The following is a 17,241-nucleotide window of genomic DNA, read 5'->3' as shown; positions in this document are numbered from 1 at the left end:
CCCCTTTACCTTAAACCTATGCCAATGCTCGGAGACCAAGAGGAAGACAAAGCTCTGCTAAAAGGACACAATTAAAAGGGACATGACAAGCTTCAATATCCACACTGACAACTGGGAAGCAGCTGCCGAGGACTACGGCAGGTGAAGGAAGGGCCTCCAGACGGGCATGAAACATCACGACAATGTGTGGTTCAAGGTCCTGGAGCACAGGCGCCAACACCGCAATATGGTCAAAGACAGCAGCCACGGACCCCCCAGAACCACGACCAGAGACCACCTCGCCTGTGGAAACTGTGCAAGAATCTGCCCGTCACGGAGAGGCCTGGTCAGTCACACACGAACATGTAACCACAGATGAAAAATCCCCCTCTCCAGGCAGGACAACGCCAATCAGGTCAAATGTGACCGTTCAAATGAAGAGCCAAGAGTGTCACTGAGAAATTAGTCCCCAGTCAACGAGGAACACAATAGGAGGAGGCCATTCGCCCCCCTCAAGGCTATCCCACCACAATATTATCATAGCTGATCCGTCCCGGTCCTCAACCTTTCAGTCAGAGTTGTAAATCTGTATAATTCACTGCCTCAGAAGGCAGTGGAGGCCAGTTCTCTAAATGCATTCAAGAGACAGCTAGATAGAGCTCTCAAGGATAGCGGAGTCAGGGGGTATGGGGAGAAGGCAGGAACGGGGTACTGATTGAGAATGATCAGTCATGATCACATTGAATGGTGGTGCTGGCTCGAAGGGCCGAATGGCCTACTCCTGCACCTATTGTCTATCATCTCCCGCAGATGGACGGATGACAGAGACTCTTGCAAATACTGTTAAATTCTACCTGGCTTAATTGCAAGATGCGAAGAAAGCAGCAATGAACATGTCCGAGCACAGCATTAACTTGGAAATTATAAGCGCGTGGAACAAGGATAAGGCAATAGTGAAACAGAAAACCAAATTAGCAGCAATAGGGTAAAGAATTAATTCATGGTGTTAATGAGAGTATTTTCTAGATCAATACATTGATAAGACCATAAAGCAATAAGCTGTTAGTTTGGTGCTGTCATAGGAAAGGTTTAATTTGGGATCTTAGAAGGGCCTTTAGGGAACATGTTTTATTGCAACTTCATTCAACTTGAGGTTGCACCCATAAAACAAGGGGTTAGTCATCCAGGACAAGAAAATTCTTCAGCTTTGGAATTTCTACCCAAGAAAGCTTTGGCGGCCCAGTTGCTGAGTACATTCAAGACAGCCGCAGGCAATTTTTTGACGATTTATGAGAACGTGACTGGATAACTCGAAACAAAAAGCTTTTCACAGCACCTCAGTGCACGTGATTATAATAAACTACACACTCAACGAATATGGAACATGTGGGGTGAGGGGCAGAGGTTAAAAATCCACCGCATTATTAAAATGGAGGTGGTGCGAGAAGGCAAATGGCCTACTCTCTCTCTCCAACAACTCGTCCAAACCTAAACTCCTCCCACACAGCCAAACTATCAAGGCACTCGAAAGAGAGTGATTGATGTAACCATAAAATGCCCCAAACCAAGAGCACAACACCTTACAATCACACCGCACAAAGACAAGCATACATACACAAACCGCATACATGGACAGTTTAGAAACACAAGTTAAAACCCCAAAACTTGGCACAATTCAATACATTGCTACGAATGCCAAATATTAACCACATGGCACACTGCCGGTGACATCGGAAAGGCATCGTCACCCCGGTGGATGGCTGAATTGAATTGAATTACCTTTATTGTCATTCAAAATGAATCGAACGAAAATTATTTGCCACGCAGCCACAACAGTACAGAGTAAAAGACACAAGACACACAATTTTAACACAAACATCCATCACAGTGACTCCTCCTGACACCCCCTCACTGTGATGGAAGGCAAGAAAATGTCTTCTCTCTTCCCCCATGCTTCTCCCACGGACAGATAGTTCGACTTCTGCCGAGGCAACCGAGGCTCCCGACTCACGGAGCCCCCGCAAGGAGATTGAAGGCCCCGCGGCCGAGCTGTGCCGGGTGATGAAAAGTCCCGCAGCAGAGCCACGCAGGGCGATGGAAGGCCCCGCGGCCGAGCCGCGCCGGGCCAGGGTTCTGCAAGCGGGTCGATCAAGCCCTCCGACGGGGTGGTGGAAGCCGCCACGGCCGTAGCCGGTCGCCAGCCAGGGACCTGCGAGCTCCCGATGTTGCAGTCCACAGGGCCTGTGGCCGAGTCTCCGCAGGTAAAGCTGCAGCCTCCGAAAGTCGGCCTGCTCAGAGATGGTAAGTCCTGGCCCTGCCACTGGAGCCCTCAGGATCTATCTCAGCTGGAGGCCGCCCACGCCACGGTGTTAGGCCGCAGCGCCACGGAGACACGACTCGGAAAAGGGTCGCATCTCCGTCGAGGAAGAGATTTTATTAAAAATTTTAGATTGGAGATTGGGAGTTACACGGGTTACAATAATAGAGTCAGAGATCCTTTCCCACGGGGAGAGAAAAAGCAGAAAGTGACAAGTAGAGAAATAGAGATTAATCAAATGCACAAGTTACTGCCCAGAGGTATGGAAGATGGGTTCTAACCAGATTCTAGTTCAATGTCCACACTCTAGCCAAATGCATAGCAACTCCCACCCCATCCACTCCTCCTGCTATTGCCTATCCTCCTGCTCATTCTCACCCCTCACTTACTCCTCCCAAACAAAATTATATATTTTCCACTTAGTTCATTCAAACTTTTGGGGTATTCCATGGTTGTTTTACAATGTATGAAACACAGTGGGTGGTACAATGGTACTGCTTGTATGTAGCCATCTTACGGTACAAGCAAGGAGGTCGATCGATGCTGACCTACACTACTATCTGTGTGGAGTTTCCTCCCACATTCAAAAATCAGCCACTTATTAAATTAAGTGGCTACCACAAAAACTCCCCAACTCCCTGTTGTGAATAAACAGCATGGTGTTAACACGCACAAATAAGAGAACAGGTTACGAGGTTATAAAGAGGGGAATAACATTTCTCAGAGCTGGTCCAGACTCAATGGGCTGAATTGGGCTGAATTGCCTCTTTTATTGTAGAGCAATAAAGAAAAGGCAATTAAGCTCCAATTTTTTTCTACAATCATTGCACATTTTTGATATCACTCAAAAGTGCAACTTTTACATTTTTATTCTTATGTTGCTCACGGTACATGACGTTGTCGGGTAATAATGTATCCAATGAAAACAAGCACTGCTATTTTTTTGTGAGGCCAATTTCAGCAAATAAAACTGTTTGAAATTATATACCATGGCTTTGTATTGTTATATTTTTAAATATACTTTCAGTCAAAGGCTTTAAAGTTGAAAGTTAAAGGGAAATAGAATCAGATCAAGAACCCTTTGCTATGACACTTCACTCTGTGTCTTAAATTTCCAACATCTGCAACTTTGAGTGCAAGTGCAATACCATTCTGTTGAATATTTAACTATTTCTGAATTTTTAGTCATTTTAATGAGATTAATTTTGATTTCCAATCCCACAATGCAAGAGATATTTTAAAAAGTTTTTTTTTCATATTTGTCAAAATAATTTCTAATTTTGCCTCCTGTCTAAGCTCAGTGGATGCCAAGAGCAAGGCCTGTCTAGAAACATAGAAAACAGGTGCAGGAGTAGGCCATTCGGCCCTTCGAGCCAGCACCGCCATTCAATATGATCACGGCTGATCATCCAAAATCAGTACCCCGTTCCTGCTTTTCCCCCCATATCCCTTGATTCCGTTCGTGCATTAGTTCATAAGTATGGGGTTGAGAGGGAAAAATAGATCAGCCATGATTGTATGGCGGAGCAGACTTGATGGGCCGAATAGCCTAATTTTGCTTATGAACTAATGCACCGTCATCCGAGGGCTCGTCACAACATTGGTGAGTGTGCGGAGGTCAGCGAGAACTAGACCAAGCCTGCAAGGGCAATAGGTGGCATGACCCAACTGAAGAAGTGTGGAACTTCTGCACTGTCAGGGGACTCATTTTATACACAAAACCTTAATCTGTCTTGTGTATGAAGGAACTGCAGATGCTGGTTTAAACCGAAGATAGACACAAAAAGCTGGAGTAACTCGGCAGGACTGGTAGCATCTCTGAAGAGAAGGAATGGGTGACGATTTGGGTTGAGACCGAATCTGAAGAATGGTCTCGACACGAAACATCACCCATTCCTTAGTCTGTCCTGTCAGGCAGTTATGATTAAAAATGAGCTAATCTCACCCTACCCCATGTTCCGGCCAGTATTTATCGTAGTATTGAAAGATTATTTTCGCAGTTGCTGCACTGTCCTGTATAACATCTTACTGTATGGAAAATATTTCACATTACAACGGCAACTGCATCTCAAAAGTACAGTACTTCATAAACAAACGTAGAGCCCAATGCAGATTATTTTCATGGGTATGTGCAAGGAGCAGACAGTCAAAGTCAGGAAGCTGGGAAACAGGAATACTGAAATTTGGACATTTATTTTTCTTCTTTGAGAAGGTGCAAAAACTACCCTTCCTGCAAAGCTCTGAAACTTAGTTTAGAGATTTGGCGTGGTAACAGGCCCTTCGGCCCACTGAGTCCGCGTCGACCAGTAATCCCCATGCACATTAGGCTCAATTTACAATCTTTACCAAAACCAATTAACCTACAAAACCTGGGCAGAAACCAGAGCACCCAGGGAGCACCATGTGGTCGCAGGGAGAACGCACAAACTCCGTACAGACAGCACCCGTAGTCAGGATCGAACCCGGGTCTCTGGCCCTGTAAGGCAGCAACACTACCACAAAACTGCAAGAGATTTTCCTGAATGACCAAAAGGCTTGGGGCCTTCTTCGACAATTCAGACTTGAAGAACATTCCTGCAATAGACACCATTGATCACAGTCCATGTACGTTGCCTCATTCAGACAGGAAATGACTGGACAGAGAGATTTTTTAAAAATAAAATTGGAATGACCCATTTCCTCGCAATTGTATAATCAACATTTCCATCGGATATTTATAGGCGGGCTTTGTGTAACGAATCCAGAAGTGAGCAATTGTACAATTAGAATAGATGGAACACAGATACTAAATATATGGTGGCAAAATGAGAGGAACACAAGAGGAAGAGGTTCAGGACCAAACATGGAGGGCAAAGTGCTGTCTGACCACACCCTGTTCTTCCCCCAACTGCAGTTAAGCACAGTAGCGCAGCAGTAGAGTGCTGCCTCACAGAGCCAGAGACCCGGGTTCCATTCTGACTACAGGTGCTTTCTGTATGGAGTTTGTACATTCTTCCCATGACCACGTTGCTTTTCCCCAGGTGCTCTGGTTTCCGCCCACACTTTCAAGTACATACAAGTTTGTAGGTTAATTTGATTTCAGTAAAAATTGTAAATTGTTCCTAGTGTGTAGGATAGTGCTGGTGTATGTGGTGATCACTGGTTGGCAGGGACTCAGTGGACCGAAGGGCCTGATTCTGCGCTGTATCTCTAAACTAAACTAAAAGCTCAACAACGTCCACTGATTCTATTTCACATGGACAATTTCAAGATTCCTCCCATCCTCTTGCTCAGTGATTACAAACCCATTCAGTCTGAAGAAGGGTCACAACCCGCAACGTCACCCATTCCTTCTCTCCCAAGATGCTGCCCGACCCGCTGAGTTACTCCAGCATTGTGTCTACCTTCGATATAAACCAGCATCTGCAGTTTTTTTCCCCTACAAAAGCATTCATGTTCCAATTCTGGTTGAGAGATGCTTCCTGACCTGTAGTTACTCCAGCATTTTGTGTCTATCTTCGGTGTAAACCAGCATCTGCAGTTCCTTTCTATACACTCACCTACAAACTCACATCTTTGGGATATGGGAAGAAACTAGAGTCCCAGAGGAAACACATGTGGTCACAGGGAGAATGTGCAAACTCCACACTGACACCACCCAAGGTCAAGATCGAACCTGGGGCTCTGGGGCTGTGAAGCAGCTGAGCCACTGTGCCTTTCACATCCCAACGCAAGAGAAGGGATGTGGGCATCATGGCACGGGTTATATTTGTTACCCATTGGTAATTTCTAGTAGATGGTGGGAGGCCATTACAGACTCTGCAGTTAGGATATTACTGCATTGTTGTTGAGCAGGGATTTCCAGGGTTGACATTGCAAACACAAAGTACGAGTAAGTTCGGAAGTAAGCGCGCGGTGAGACTGGGAAGGGGACACAGACTCCTAGATAACACAGGAACAGCTCCAGTCCGTGAACATCACTGCATATCATTGGAGTGTTGCAGCACATTTAAGCAAAACAGCTTCCTGCCCATTAATTGTTTTTAAAGAATGAAATTATAGAAAGGAAGAGATTAAAGATAAGAAAACAAAGTAAAACAAGCACAGAACAAGTACAAAGTTAAATTTGCACAAATAAGTCGGTGAAAAAATGGGACATTCACTTATAGATTTAAGTGGAGCCAAGCATGAATTCTTTACTGGAAGTTAGCCGCGATACTTTAGCCTTTATACAGGAGATTGTTATATCCAGAATGAGACCGTTCAGATACAGTAAACCCTTGTTACAACGCACCATGGACAGGGGGAATAGTGTCCACTAAGAATGAATAAAGATTAAAGAGGAATAGGGTGTTATTATATTAGGAGTAGGAACAAAGAACTGCAGATGCAGGTTAATACGTAAAAGGACACAAAGTGCTGGAATAACTCCGCGGGTCAGGCATCATCTCTGGAGAACATGGATAGATGACGTTCCGGGTGGAGTTGGGTCACGGCCCGCGGGTGGCCAGAGTACAGGTAAGGGTTGGCGGTGGCAACAGACACGGCCTGGGAGCAGCCGAGGAAGATGTGTGGGCTGGCGATGGCGACAGTAGGTCCAGCCTGGAAACAGCCGGGGAGGCGGTGTGGTCCGTCATCAGCGGTCCCGCCTGGTGGTGAAGGTCAGCAGTCCGGATTGGAAACGGCCAGGGGTGGCAGTTAGGGTCGCCAACATCCTCACTCCCAAATAAGGGACAAAAGGTGACGTCACCACCTCACGCCCCACGTGACCTCGCCCAGCCAGTGGCCACGTGCTCCCGCTCCACCAATGGAGGCCGCCCGGGCCTGGAGGTGGGTTGCTATGCAACCTCCATTCGGCAGCGCCCGGGCCTCCAGGCCTACAACAGCCCCCGGGCCTAGAGCGGCACCTGGGCCTAATATGGGACAAATGTGATCCCGTACGGGACCACCTCATATTTCGCCTGGGCAGTTTGCGGCCCGGTGGTATGAACGTTGACTTCTCCAACTTCAGATAGCTCCTCTGTCCCTCCCTTCCCCTCCTCCTTCCCAGATCTCCCTCTATCTTCCTGTCTCCACCTATATCCTTCCTTTGTCCCACCCCCGACATCAGTCTGAAGAAGGGTCTCGACCCGAAACGTCACCCATTCCTTCTCTCCCGAGATGCTGCCTGACCTGCTGAGTTACTCCAGCATTTTGTGAATAGCCCAATATACTGGATGTCCCGGCTAATACGGGACAGTTGGCAACCCTACTGGGGGTACGGGCCAGAGGTGGTATCAGCAGGCAATGCCAGCCAGTGGCTGCAGTGAAGGTCGGTAGGTTTGTCTATTATAACCGAAATCCATTATAAAGAGGTCCATAATAATGAGTTGCTGTATTTTCATAATTGCTGATATTTAAAAATAGTTAATTGAAAGAATAGAATACAGAATTTAAATTGGATGGTAAGGAAAATGGAGGAAGAGCAAGTAGAGACTGCAAACGAACTTATTCAATTCTACGCAATCACTGAAACCACAAGATAATTCTGCACTTATAACCAGGTTTGTAGGTTAATTGGCTGGGTAAATGTAAAAATTGTCCCTAGTGGGTGTAGGATAGTGTTAATGTACGGGGATCGCTGGGCGGCGCGGACTTGGTGGGCCGAAAAGGCCTGTTTCCGCGCTGTATATATATGATATGATGATATGATAACCACTTAAACAACTGGGTCCCTGCATCAAAATTTATCAGATTGCTGGCATATTATTACAGTAATCAATAAGAATACTTTAGATATATCATAGTTAAACTAATGACTGCTTGCAATGCATCTCACAAAATTCAATCCTTCCTCCCACAGCAATTTGGAGGCTTTGGACACAAAGAAGGTGACACAATTTTAACAGATAGTCATTTATTCACAAAATGCTGGAGTAACTCAGCAGGTCAGGCAGCATCTCAGGAGAGGACGAACGTCACCCATTCCTTCTCTCCTGAGATGCTGCCTGACCTGCTGAGTTACTCCAGCATTTTGTGAATAAATACCTTCGATTCCTACCAGCATCTGCAGTTATTTTCTTATATTAACAGATAGTCATGTCAGTTCTTGCATCCAATACATTGTAACAAAATGCCAAATTGCAATATAGAATCAAAAAACTGTGACGCAGGAAATCTGCAATTATAACAAAATGCAGGATGCATCGGGTCAGGCAGCATATGCAGAGAGAAGAATAGCCCACATTTCAAAATCCATGGGGAAAAAGATCTGGCCTGAAATGTTAATAATTTCACTCTTCTAGTCTGCTGAACGCTATTAGCATTTTCTGTTTTTAATGCCAACTGCTAAATTAAGCTCCGTTCTTTCTGAATGAAATTACCAAAGTGAAAGACACTGCGGGCTGCAATGTTGAAACGGACGGTTAGCACGTTTTCAGAAATGCAAATGAAACACAATACCGTAAATCAATTAAGACAAAAGTGACCTAGATAGTACAAAGGTCGCCGAGATGCTGAAGCTCTGAAGTTCAAATGAAAACAGAAAATACTGGAAATACATTGGAGATCAATCTTTATCTGTGGACACACAAATGGGTTTAATCCAACTGATCAATGCCTATTCAATGATAATCTTTCTGACCTCGTTTCTATTTCCACAGGCCAGGCCAAATATCTGGGTGGAGAACAATAATTTAAGTGTTTATATGGGAAAATAAACAGGCATTACAGATTTTAGAAATTAAAACATATCTGCAGAGATGGGCATAATAGGACAAGACATAGGAGCAGAATTAGACCAGTTAGCCCATCCAGTCTCCTCTTCCATTCGATCATGGCTGGTCTGTTTTTCTCTCTCAACCCCATTCTCCTGCCTGCTCCCATAACTTTTGACGTCCTTATTGATCAGCTTATATCAAATTAGAATTATATTTTGAAAATACAGCAGGTAGACTTCCAGAAGGTTGTTGACAAGGAATTGTGCACATAACCACTGGAAAGGCTGAATGAAAATGGATTTAAAGGAAAAAGAGTAATACATGAAATCAGATCTTTGTTTGCGGAGGAATTGCACCATCGATCACTGATTGGCCCAGACACCTAGTCTGAAGAAGGGTCTTGACCCGAAAAGTCACCTATTCCTTTTCTCCAGAGATGCTGCCTGATCCGCAAGGTTACTTCAGCATTTTGTGCGATCTGCAGTTCTTTCCAACACACCTTTCTTTCAGTATCTACACACTTAGACAGATACTTGGATAGGACAGGTTTGGAGGGACATGGGCCAAACGCGGGCACGTGGGACTAGTGTAGCTGGAACATGTTGGCCGGTGTTGGCGAGTTGGACCAAAGGGCCCATTTCCATGATGTAGCAATCTATAATTCTACAAATTCAATGATGACTGCGCTGGGGAAAGCATGTTCATGGCAATGAAAAGTAGACACAAAATGCTGGAGTAACTCAGCAGGTCAGGCAGCATCTCTGGAGAGAAGGAATGGGTGACTTTTCGGGTCGAGACCCTTCTTCAGACTGATGGCAATGATATTCTTTGTGTGTGCACCCTGGGAAGACCAGTTGATGGACAGAATCTTCAGAGAGACCTGTGACTTTTCTTCCACTGTCTGACCTACTGTATTTTCCAATCCAGCAACCAGAGCAGTTCTTCGCAGTCAGGCAATACTTATATAACCACTGCATTTAACCTTAAACATTGAAACCATGATAATTAATTCCTTTTAACTTGGCATGAAGCGCAGAATACCTCAGGGAAAATAAATACCACCATAGCAAAGGTTTATTTGACTTCATTGTTCTTCTGTTTATTCCTTTGGAATTAAGTATTTAATCTGTCCATCATTTTATGAAAAGAGGGAGGGGTCCTTTGTTGAAACCTCCGTCACTTGAACAGGTGATTGATGATTACCTGGATGTCTGGAATTCTTCTGAGGATATCACCCTCACCCCAGTGTAATAATAGTAATGCCTGCAGGTTATCTGGTTACAACAGCACACACACATGCAGAACTTAATCACAGCAAGCTCAGCACAACATAAACATCAGATTCCGTAAACGCAGACACATTCATAATGCAACACACTCATGTGCAGGTGACTCACAGCTTACTGTAATGCGTCTCTGATCAGAAACATGCAGTTGTTTTTCTCTCTGTAAGTGCTCCCTGACCAGCTGAGTGAATCCTGCATTTGCTGTCTTTATTTCACATTTCCAGTATATATTTCTGTCAGTTATTGAACTGGGTAGGGTGTGTTCAAACCTGCGTGTGGATTACATAATCTGCCCTACATTCGGTGACAAAAGACTGCAGATGATGGACCTTTCAGTAAAAGAAAAGTTTAAACTGACTCAGCAGGTCAGGCAGCATCCGTGGAGGGAAATGGACAGAAACGGAAGGAATCTGACCCGAAACGTCATCTGTCCATTTCCCTCCCAAGTTGCGGATTGACTTGCTGAGTTCCTCCAGCACTCTGTATTTTACTGCAGCACATTCCACTTGTAAGTGGGGAGTGACACTGGGCCCTCCAATCCCCATGCTGCAAAACAGAGTTTTAAAAAACATTACCACTCTGCAATCTGCACTTAAAAAAATTTTTTTTTAGAGATACAGCGCAGAAACAGGCCCTTCGGCCTACCGGGTCCGCGCCGCCCAGCGATCCTCGCACACGAACACTATCCTACACCCACTAGGGACAATCTTTTTTTACATTTGCCCAGCCAATTAACCTACATACCTGTACGTCTTTGGAGTGTGGGAGGAAACCGAAGATCTCGGAGAAAACCCACGCAGGTCACGGGGAGAACGTACAAACTCCATACAGACGGTGCCCGTAGTCAGGATTGAACCTGGGTCTCCAGCGTTGCATTCGCTGTAAGGCAGCAACTCTACCGCTGCGCCACCATCCCCAAGCATATAATTAACTAGAATTACAATGCGTTTGACTTCCACATGAAATAGATATTAATCCTGTAACCCAGGCAAAACACACACACAATTCCCCTTCCAGCCACGGTCTATTGCCGTTGCATTGATGGAACACGGGACTGTGCTCACAGCAACAGGCCCTTCAGCTCACTATGTCCGTGCCGAACATGATACCAAGATAAATTTATCTCACCTGCCTGCATATGATTCATATCCCTCCATTCCATACAAATCTAGGTGCCCATCTAACAGCCCCTTAAATCCCATCATTGCACCTGTCACCACCCCCACCAATGTTCCAGGCACTCAACACTTTGCGCAAAATATTTGCCCAACACATCTCCCCAATTCTACAGCATTCTTATATGTTTAGGACATTCCAGAGCACTCCAGAGTCTTGGTTTAGTTTTTTGTTTAGATATACAATGCAAAAACAGGCCCGACAGCCCGCCAAGTCCGTGCCAACCAGCGATCCCCACACACCAACACTATCCTACACACACTAGGAATAAATTACAATTTTACCAAGCCAATTAACCTACAAAGCTGTACGTATTTGGAGAGTGGGAGGAAACCGGAGCACCCGGAGAAAACCCACGCATGTCACGGGGAGAACGTACAAACTCTGTACAGACAGCACCCACAGTCAGGATTCAACCCGTGTCTCTGATGCTGTGAGGCTGCAACTCTACCGCTGCACCACCAAGCCACTCCACGGTCAATGAAGTATCTCCAAAATACAATCACGACTCCAATGTAGGAAGGTTTACTGTGATTTTATATACAGCAAGACTGGGGGGGGGGGGGGGGGGGGAGAATAACACTAGAGACCAGCTCTCTGTCCAAGATGATACTGGGTGACAGTTTGGACATCAAGATGAACGTGCCAACTCACTCTTTGTCCAGATTGCAAGTCTGCTCAAATGTCCAGAGTGGGATTGAGAACTACAAATGATGGACATTGTAACAGAGACAAAACGGCAACAATCTGATACTCCATGGTACAGAGCGAAACATTCCAAAATAGCTTTGCAGAAACTCAGACACAAAGAAATCCACTCAAGGAGAATGATTAGTGACCAGAATGTCGCTTTTAAAGTAGTGTGTATGGAAGTAGGAGAGATAAACAGATGCCTCGGAAAAGGAAACTCCCCCCAACTTGTAGCGTGCGAGGTGACGGTTAGGGTTGCCAACTTCCTCACTCCCAAATACGGGACAAGGTGACGTCACCGTCCCGGGCCCCATGTGACCACACCCATCTAGCGGCCACGTGCTCCCGCTCCACCAATGGCGGCCGCTTATTTGGGAGTGAGGAAGTTGACAACCCTACTAATACGGGACAAGTGCAGTCGTGTACAGGACAAACCAATTTAGTCCAAAATACAGGATGTCCCGGATAATACAGGACAGTTGGCAACCCTAGTGATGGTGGAACAATTAAACAATGAAGCTCAACCAAGGGCTATCAGAGCATTAAGACTTGCAAAGGCAGGAAGGCTGAATATGGCGACCGAGGTAGTGAGGAGCATTTTTAAACTAGAGGCAAGGGCAAACTTTGGAGTTAGAACCATTGCAGGTGGCAGGTCTGGTCGAGTTTATTGTCATACTAGACCAAGAGGGTTGGGCCCAAACCTCTCCTGCATTGGTGCAGCACTCTCCCCCCCCTCCTCCTCTCCCTCCCTCTTTCCCCTCCCCTCTTTCCCTCCATCCCCCTCATCCCCCCGCCCTTCCCTCCCTCCGAGATAGATTTAAACTTTAAAATGTGATTAACTTTAAAAAATATAACACCGATTTCAATGAAACTTCTTCCATTCGGACCAAAGGGACGACGGTGAGTAAGGAGGGCCTAAAATTGTCGCGCTATCGTGTACCGTTTTGGCTGTAGTTCAGGAACAAACAAACAAACGAGAGTTTTAGTATATAGAAGATGCACAAATACGGTTAGGCACAGGTACAATGAAAACCTTGCTTGCAGCAATATCACAGGCACAGACTCAGTGTGCAATAACAAAGCAAGATAGAAAACAGGAAGCCAAGATTGGATCAGCTTAAATTCAACGTGTGCAAAGAGAGATTGGCACAACAGGTCACATTTTAATTGTCAGCGGTCAGCTCATTGACCTACAGTGAAACAAACCTTTTCACCGACCAGGGGTTCAGTCAGACAGGGGTAAACACCAGCCAGTGACCCCGATCGCCAATCTGTGTGACAGGTCAATTAGGTTGGACTGCAATGCACCCCATGACAAAGCAACTCAGCGTCGAGGTTTCCATTGTACACGAGTCACATGCAGTCCTTGCATTGTTGCAGCTGCAAGTGGCAGCAGAGTTAGGGATTTTAAAAAAAACACAAACATGCCATCACGTCTGAATATAATTCACTGACTGCGACCAAGCCAACGCTCTCTGCAACACAAGCCAAAAGCAGAACGGAAATCAAACCCATCCTCTGAGTGTTCGGTCTGTACCGCAACTCTTGGACCTTCACCACTGAACAAAACATTTGTATAACTGTACCAGAGCTTCAGCTCAGATCCTGCTCACAGATTCAGCGTCTAGTAAAAGGAAAATTCAAGCCGATCCATCTATTTTTTTTACAGTACAAGCTAAACGCAACCAAATCACCAATAATTACATTGCCAGCAATAGACATGGGACACTCCAAATTCTTTCTACCCAAACGTATTTAAATTAAAAATCAACCAGAAAACAGAGCAAATTATTGGCATGGGTGTCAGGGATTATGGGGAGAAGGCAATAGAATGGGATTGAGAGGGAAAGATAGAGTAGCCATGATTGAATGGCAGAATAGACTTGATGGGCCAAATGGCCTAATTCAGCATCTAGACCTTATGAAATCCATTTGACAGTCCCCAAGACATTTTATAGATAAACAATCAGATAATTTAAAAATATATAGATCCTTATCAGAAAAACTTAAAGAACAGAGAATCATTTCACTACAAACAAAAGAAAATTCTCATGGAACAAAAACTGAGATCACAATATATCAAACTCAGATACAATCCTGATCCAGCATCATGCCCACATCCCCTTAGTTGTGTATCTTTGACTCCCATGGACATTGGTGGACATGTATCTCTCAACTGAACATCATAGCACAAACAGGTGCTCCACACCAACCAATAAATCACCTTTTCCTCTCAGATATGCCTCAGCCACAAGAGCAGAAATAACCTTCCCCAAGGGACAGGCATTTCACCTTTTCAGTCTCCCACCTTCCCCTCCAGCACAGATTCATCACCTTCTTTCCGTCTGCTTTCCAGGGAACATGTGTATCACCACCTAGTGTAAGAAAATAACCGCATAGGCTGGCACAAATCGAAGGTATTATTTCACAAAATGCTGGAGTAACTCAGCAGGTCAGGCAGCATCTCAGGAGAGAAGGAATGGGTGACGTTTCGGGTCGAGACCCTTCTTCAGACTGTATCACCCACCACCCTTTCACACCACCTCCAACGACGGCTGTGGCTCAGCCTCATCAGGTACTCTTCTAGTCCTAGTCCAAACACCACAGTCCAGGTGTGTACCGAGGGGATGCCACACTGTCAGGGGACCTAGGTTCCCAGCTGCAAGTTCCTGCAACCCCCCCCCCCCCCCCAGTTTAAAGAGGGGATGGGCTGAGGGACCTAGGTTCCCAGCAGCCTGGGTTAGCCGGCGCCCTGGTACAGATTGGAGAATGTTCTCCTCGATGATCACCGCCTAACCTTCTTCGATCACCAGCCCCCCTCTCTCTCTCTCTCTCTCTCCCGAAGACCATCCTCTCCTCCTGCCAACTCTCTAATCCTCCCCCCTCAGCCTATAATCTCTCCACCCCTCCTCAACTCAATCTCCAACCTCTCCCCCCCACCACCATCAGCCTCTCCCCCCCCCACCACCATCAGCCTCTCCCCCTCCGACCACTGCCCTCTCCCTCCCTTCTCGACCACTGCCCTCTCTCTCCATTCTCGACCTCCAGCCTCTCCCCCTCCCTGTCCCTCGACCCCCCCCCCCCCCACACCACGACCATCAGACTCTCCCAACACCCCTCTCCCCGGCCGGGCCCGCACTCGCACTCACCCCCAGGCCGTCCTCCAGGCTGAGGTACTGCGGCGGCTGGCTCTCGGCGTCGCTGCAGGGGCTGAAGTCGTCCTCGGACTCCTCGAAGGACGACGAGTGCCCGGCGGAGGAGAGCGATGACCCGGACAGTTTGCGGAGCAGCAGCGAGGGCGCGGGGGATCCGCCGCAGCCGCTGTCCGACGACGGCGACTCCTCGTCGGGCTGCTCGTCGTCGGCCGCCGCCGCCGCCGCTCCGGGCCTGGCCAGCAACGACTCGTCCTGGGTGACGATGAGCCGGGGGATGGGCCTGCAGGTGGAGGGGGCCGGGGCTGGGCAGGGACACGGACAGGGCGGACTGGGCTCCCTCAGCCGCAGGTTGCCCGTCATCTCCCGCAGGCCGTGGTCGTGGCCGGGCTCCGTCTCCAGCTCCGGGGTTTTCATCAAGCTCCCGCTGCCGGCATCACCGAGCGGGACGGGAGGCGAGGCGATGAGCGCCGCTGCTCAGGCGGACAACTCTCTGCTGGCGGCGGCGATCTTGGTGCTGCTGCTGCCGCCGCCACTACCTCTGCTGCCGCCAACACCCACCCATTTCGAAATCGCTCTCTCACTCACTCACTCGCGGTCGGGTGAACGGGAGGGAGGGGCCCCACACGCCCCCGTCCGCCTTCATCCCGCTGTCAATTATCCCCTGACCCCGCCCTTCCCCTCCCCATGACGCGCAGGCCTCGCCCCGCCCGCCCTCCGGTGTCGATCATCACCTGACCCCGCCTCCATGTCCCGTCCCGCCCCTCTGCCTTCATCCCGCTGTCAATCATCTCCTGATCCCGCCCACCCCTCCACATGACGCGCAGCCCCCCTGTCAATCATCGCCTAACCGCCCCTCTCCATGACGCGTAGGGCCCGCCCCGCCCCATGCCTTCATCCCACTGTCAATCATCCCCTGATCCCACCCTCCCTTCCACATGACGCGCAGCCCCCATGTCAATCATCGCCTAACATCGCCCCTCTCCATGACCTTTCCCCGCCCCCTCGTGTCAATCAATCCGCAAGCCCTGCCCCCCCAACCCCAATATTTGTCACGTTTACCGAGGTACAGTGGAAAGCTTTCTAGTTTAAGGTAGACACAAAGTGCTGGAGTAACTCAGCAGGTCAGGCAGTGGAGCGCATAGGATAAAGTATAGTAGGGGCCCGTTGCAGATGTGGGTGAGTGAGGCCCGGAGCTGTGGGAGAGTCAGAGCGAGGGCCTGCTGGTGCTGGCGCATCGCAGCCAGAGTACAACGCAGGGCATGGAAGGAGAATTGTTGGAAAAAGCGGCAGATACGTCACCCGAAACGTCACCCATTCCCTCTCTCCGAGATGCTGCCTGACCTGCTGCCTGATACCAGCGGGTCAGGCAGCATCTCTGGAGCGAAGGAATGGGTAACGGTTCGGGGTCGAGACCCTTCTTCCCTGTGGGTAGCAAACTGTACAATTCCTCCCCCGACTCCCTTCCCCCCCTCCCCCCTCCCCAAATCTTTGCACATTCCCAGTCCTTTCCACACATCACTTTAGTTTCATGTATTTTGTGCTTTATGACCTTTGACAGATCAATTTCCCTCCTGGAATACATAAAGTTCTATCGAATGGTATAAACGCATGGAACAGCATTGATACTGGTGTAGTAACCCAGTTACAGGGTAGACAAAGTAACCAGAGTATATGGAGACAGAGGAACCAGTAAGAAAGGGTTAAAGGGATATGGGCCAAAAATGGGCAAATGGGACTTGCTTAGATGGGGGCATCTTTGTTGGCATGGCCATTTTGGCTGAAGTACTGTATGATTCTATGACTATCACCAGGGTACAGGATCTGAAGAAAGATCCCAATTCTCAATGTTACCTATCCATATTCTCCAGAGATGCTGCCTGACCGCTGAGTTACATTGTGTTTCTTTTACAGGGTAAACTGATGCAGCAAGCTGTACACAAGTAGAGTAAGTTATATGGTAC

At 47.5% G+C, this 17,241-nt stretch overlaps 1 protein-coding gene across 1 annotated transcript in view; it reads right to left on the bottom strand.

Annotated features, from left to right (window-relative positions):
• The window catches only part of LOC144611677 (inositol-trisphosphate 3-kinase C-like), a 55,493-nt gene extending 39,606 nt beyond the window's left edge, over positions 1-15,887 (bottom strand). Inside the window, exon 1 of the mRNA XM_078430894.1 lies at positions 15,275-15,887. Within this exon, the coding sequence (XP_078287020.1) occupies positions 15,275-15,694 (420 nt within the window). The 5' untranslated portion in view covers positions 15,695-15,887. The remainder of the gene's footprint in view (positions 1-15,274) is intronic.
• Positions 15,888-17,241: the final 1,354 nt, after the last annotated feature.

This window comes from Rhinoraja longicauda, chromosome 41, assembly GCF_053455715.1.
Source record: "Rhinoraja longicauda isolate Sanriku21f chromosome 41, sRhiLon1.1, whole genome shotgun sequence".
Classification (NCBI taxonomy): domain Eukaryota; kingdom Metazoa; phylum Chordata; class Chondrichthyes; order Rajiformes; family Arhynchobatidae; genus Rhinoraja; species Rhinoraja longicauda.
This window is presented reverse-complemented; position numbering and strand designations above follow the sequence as displayed.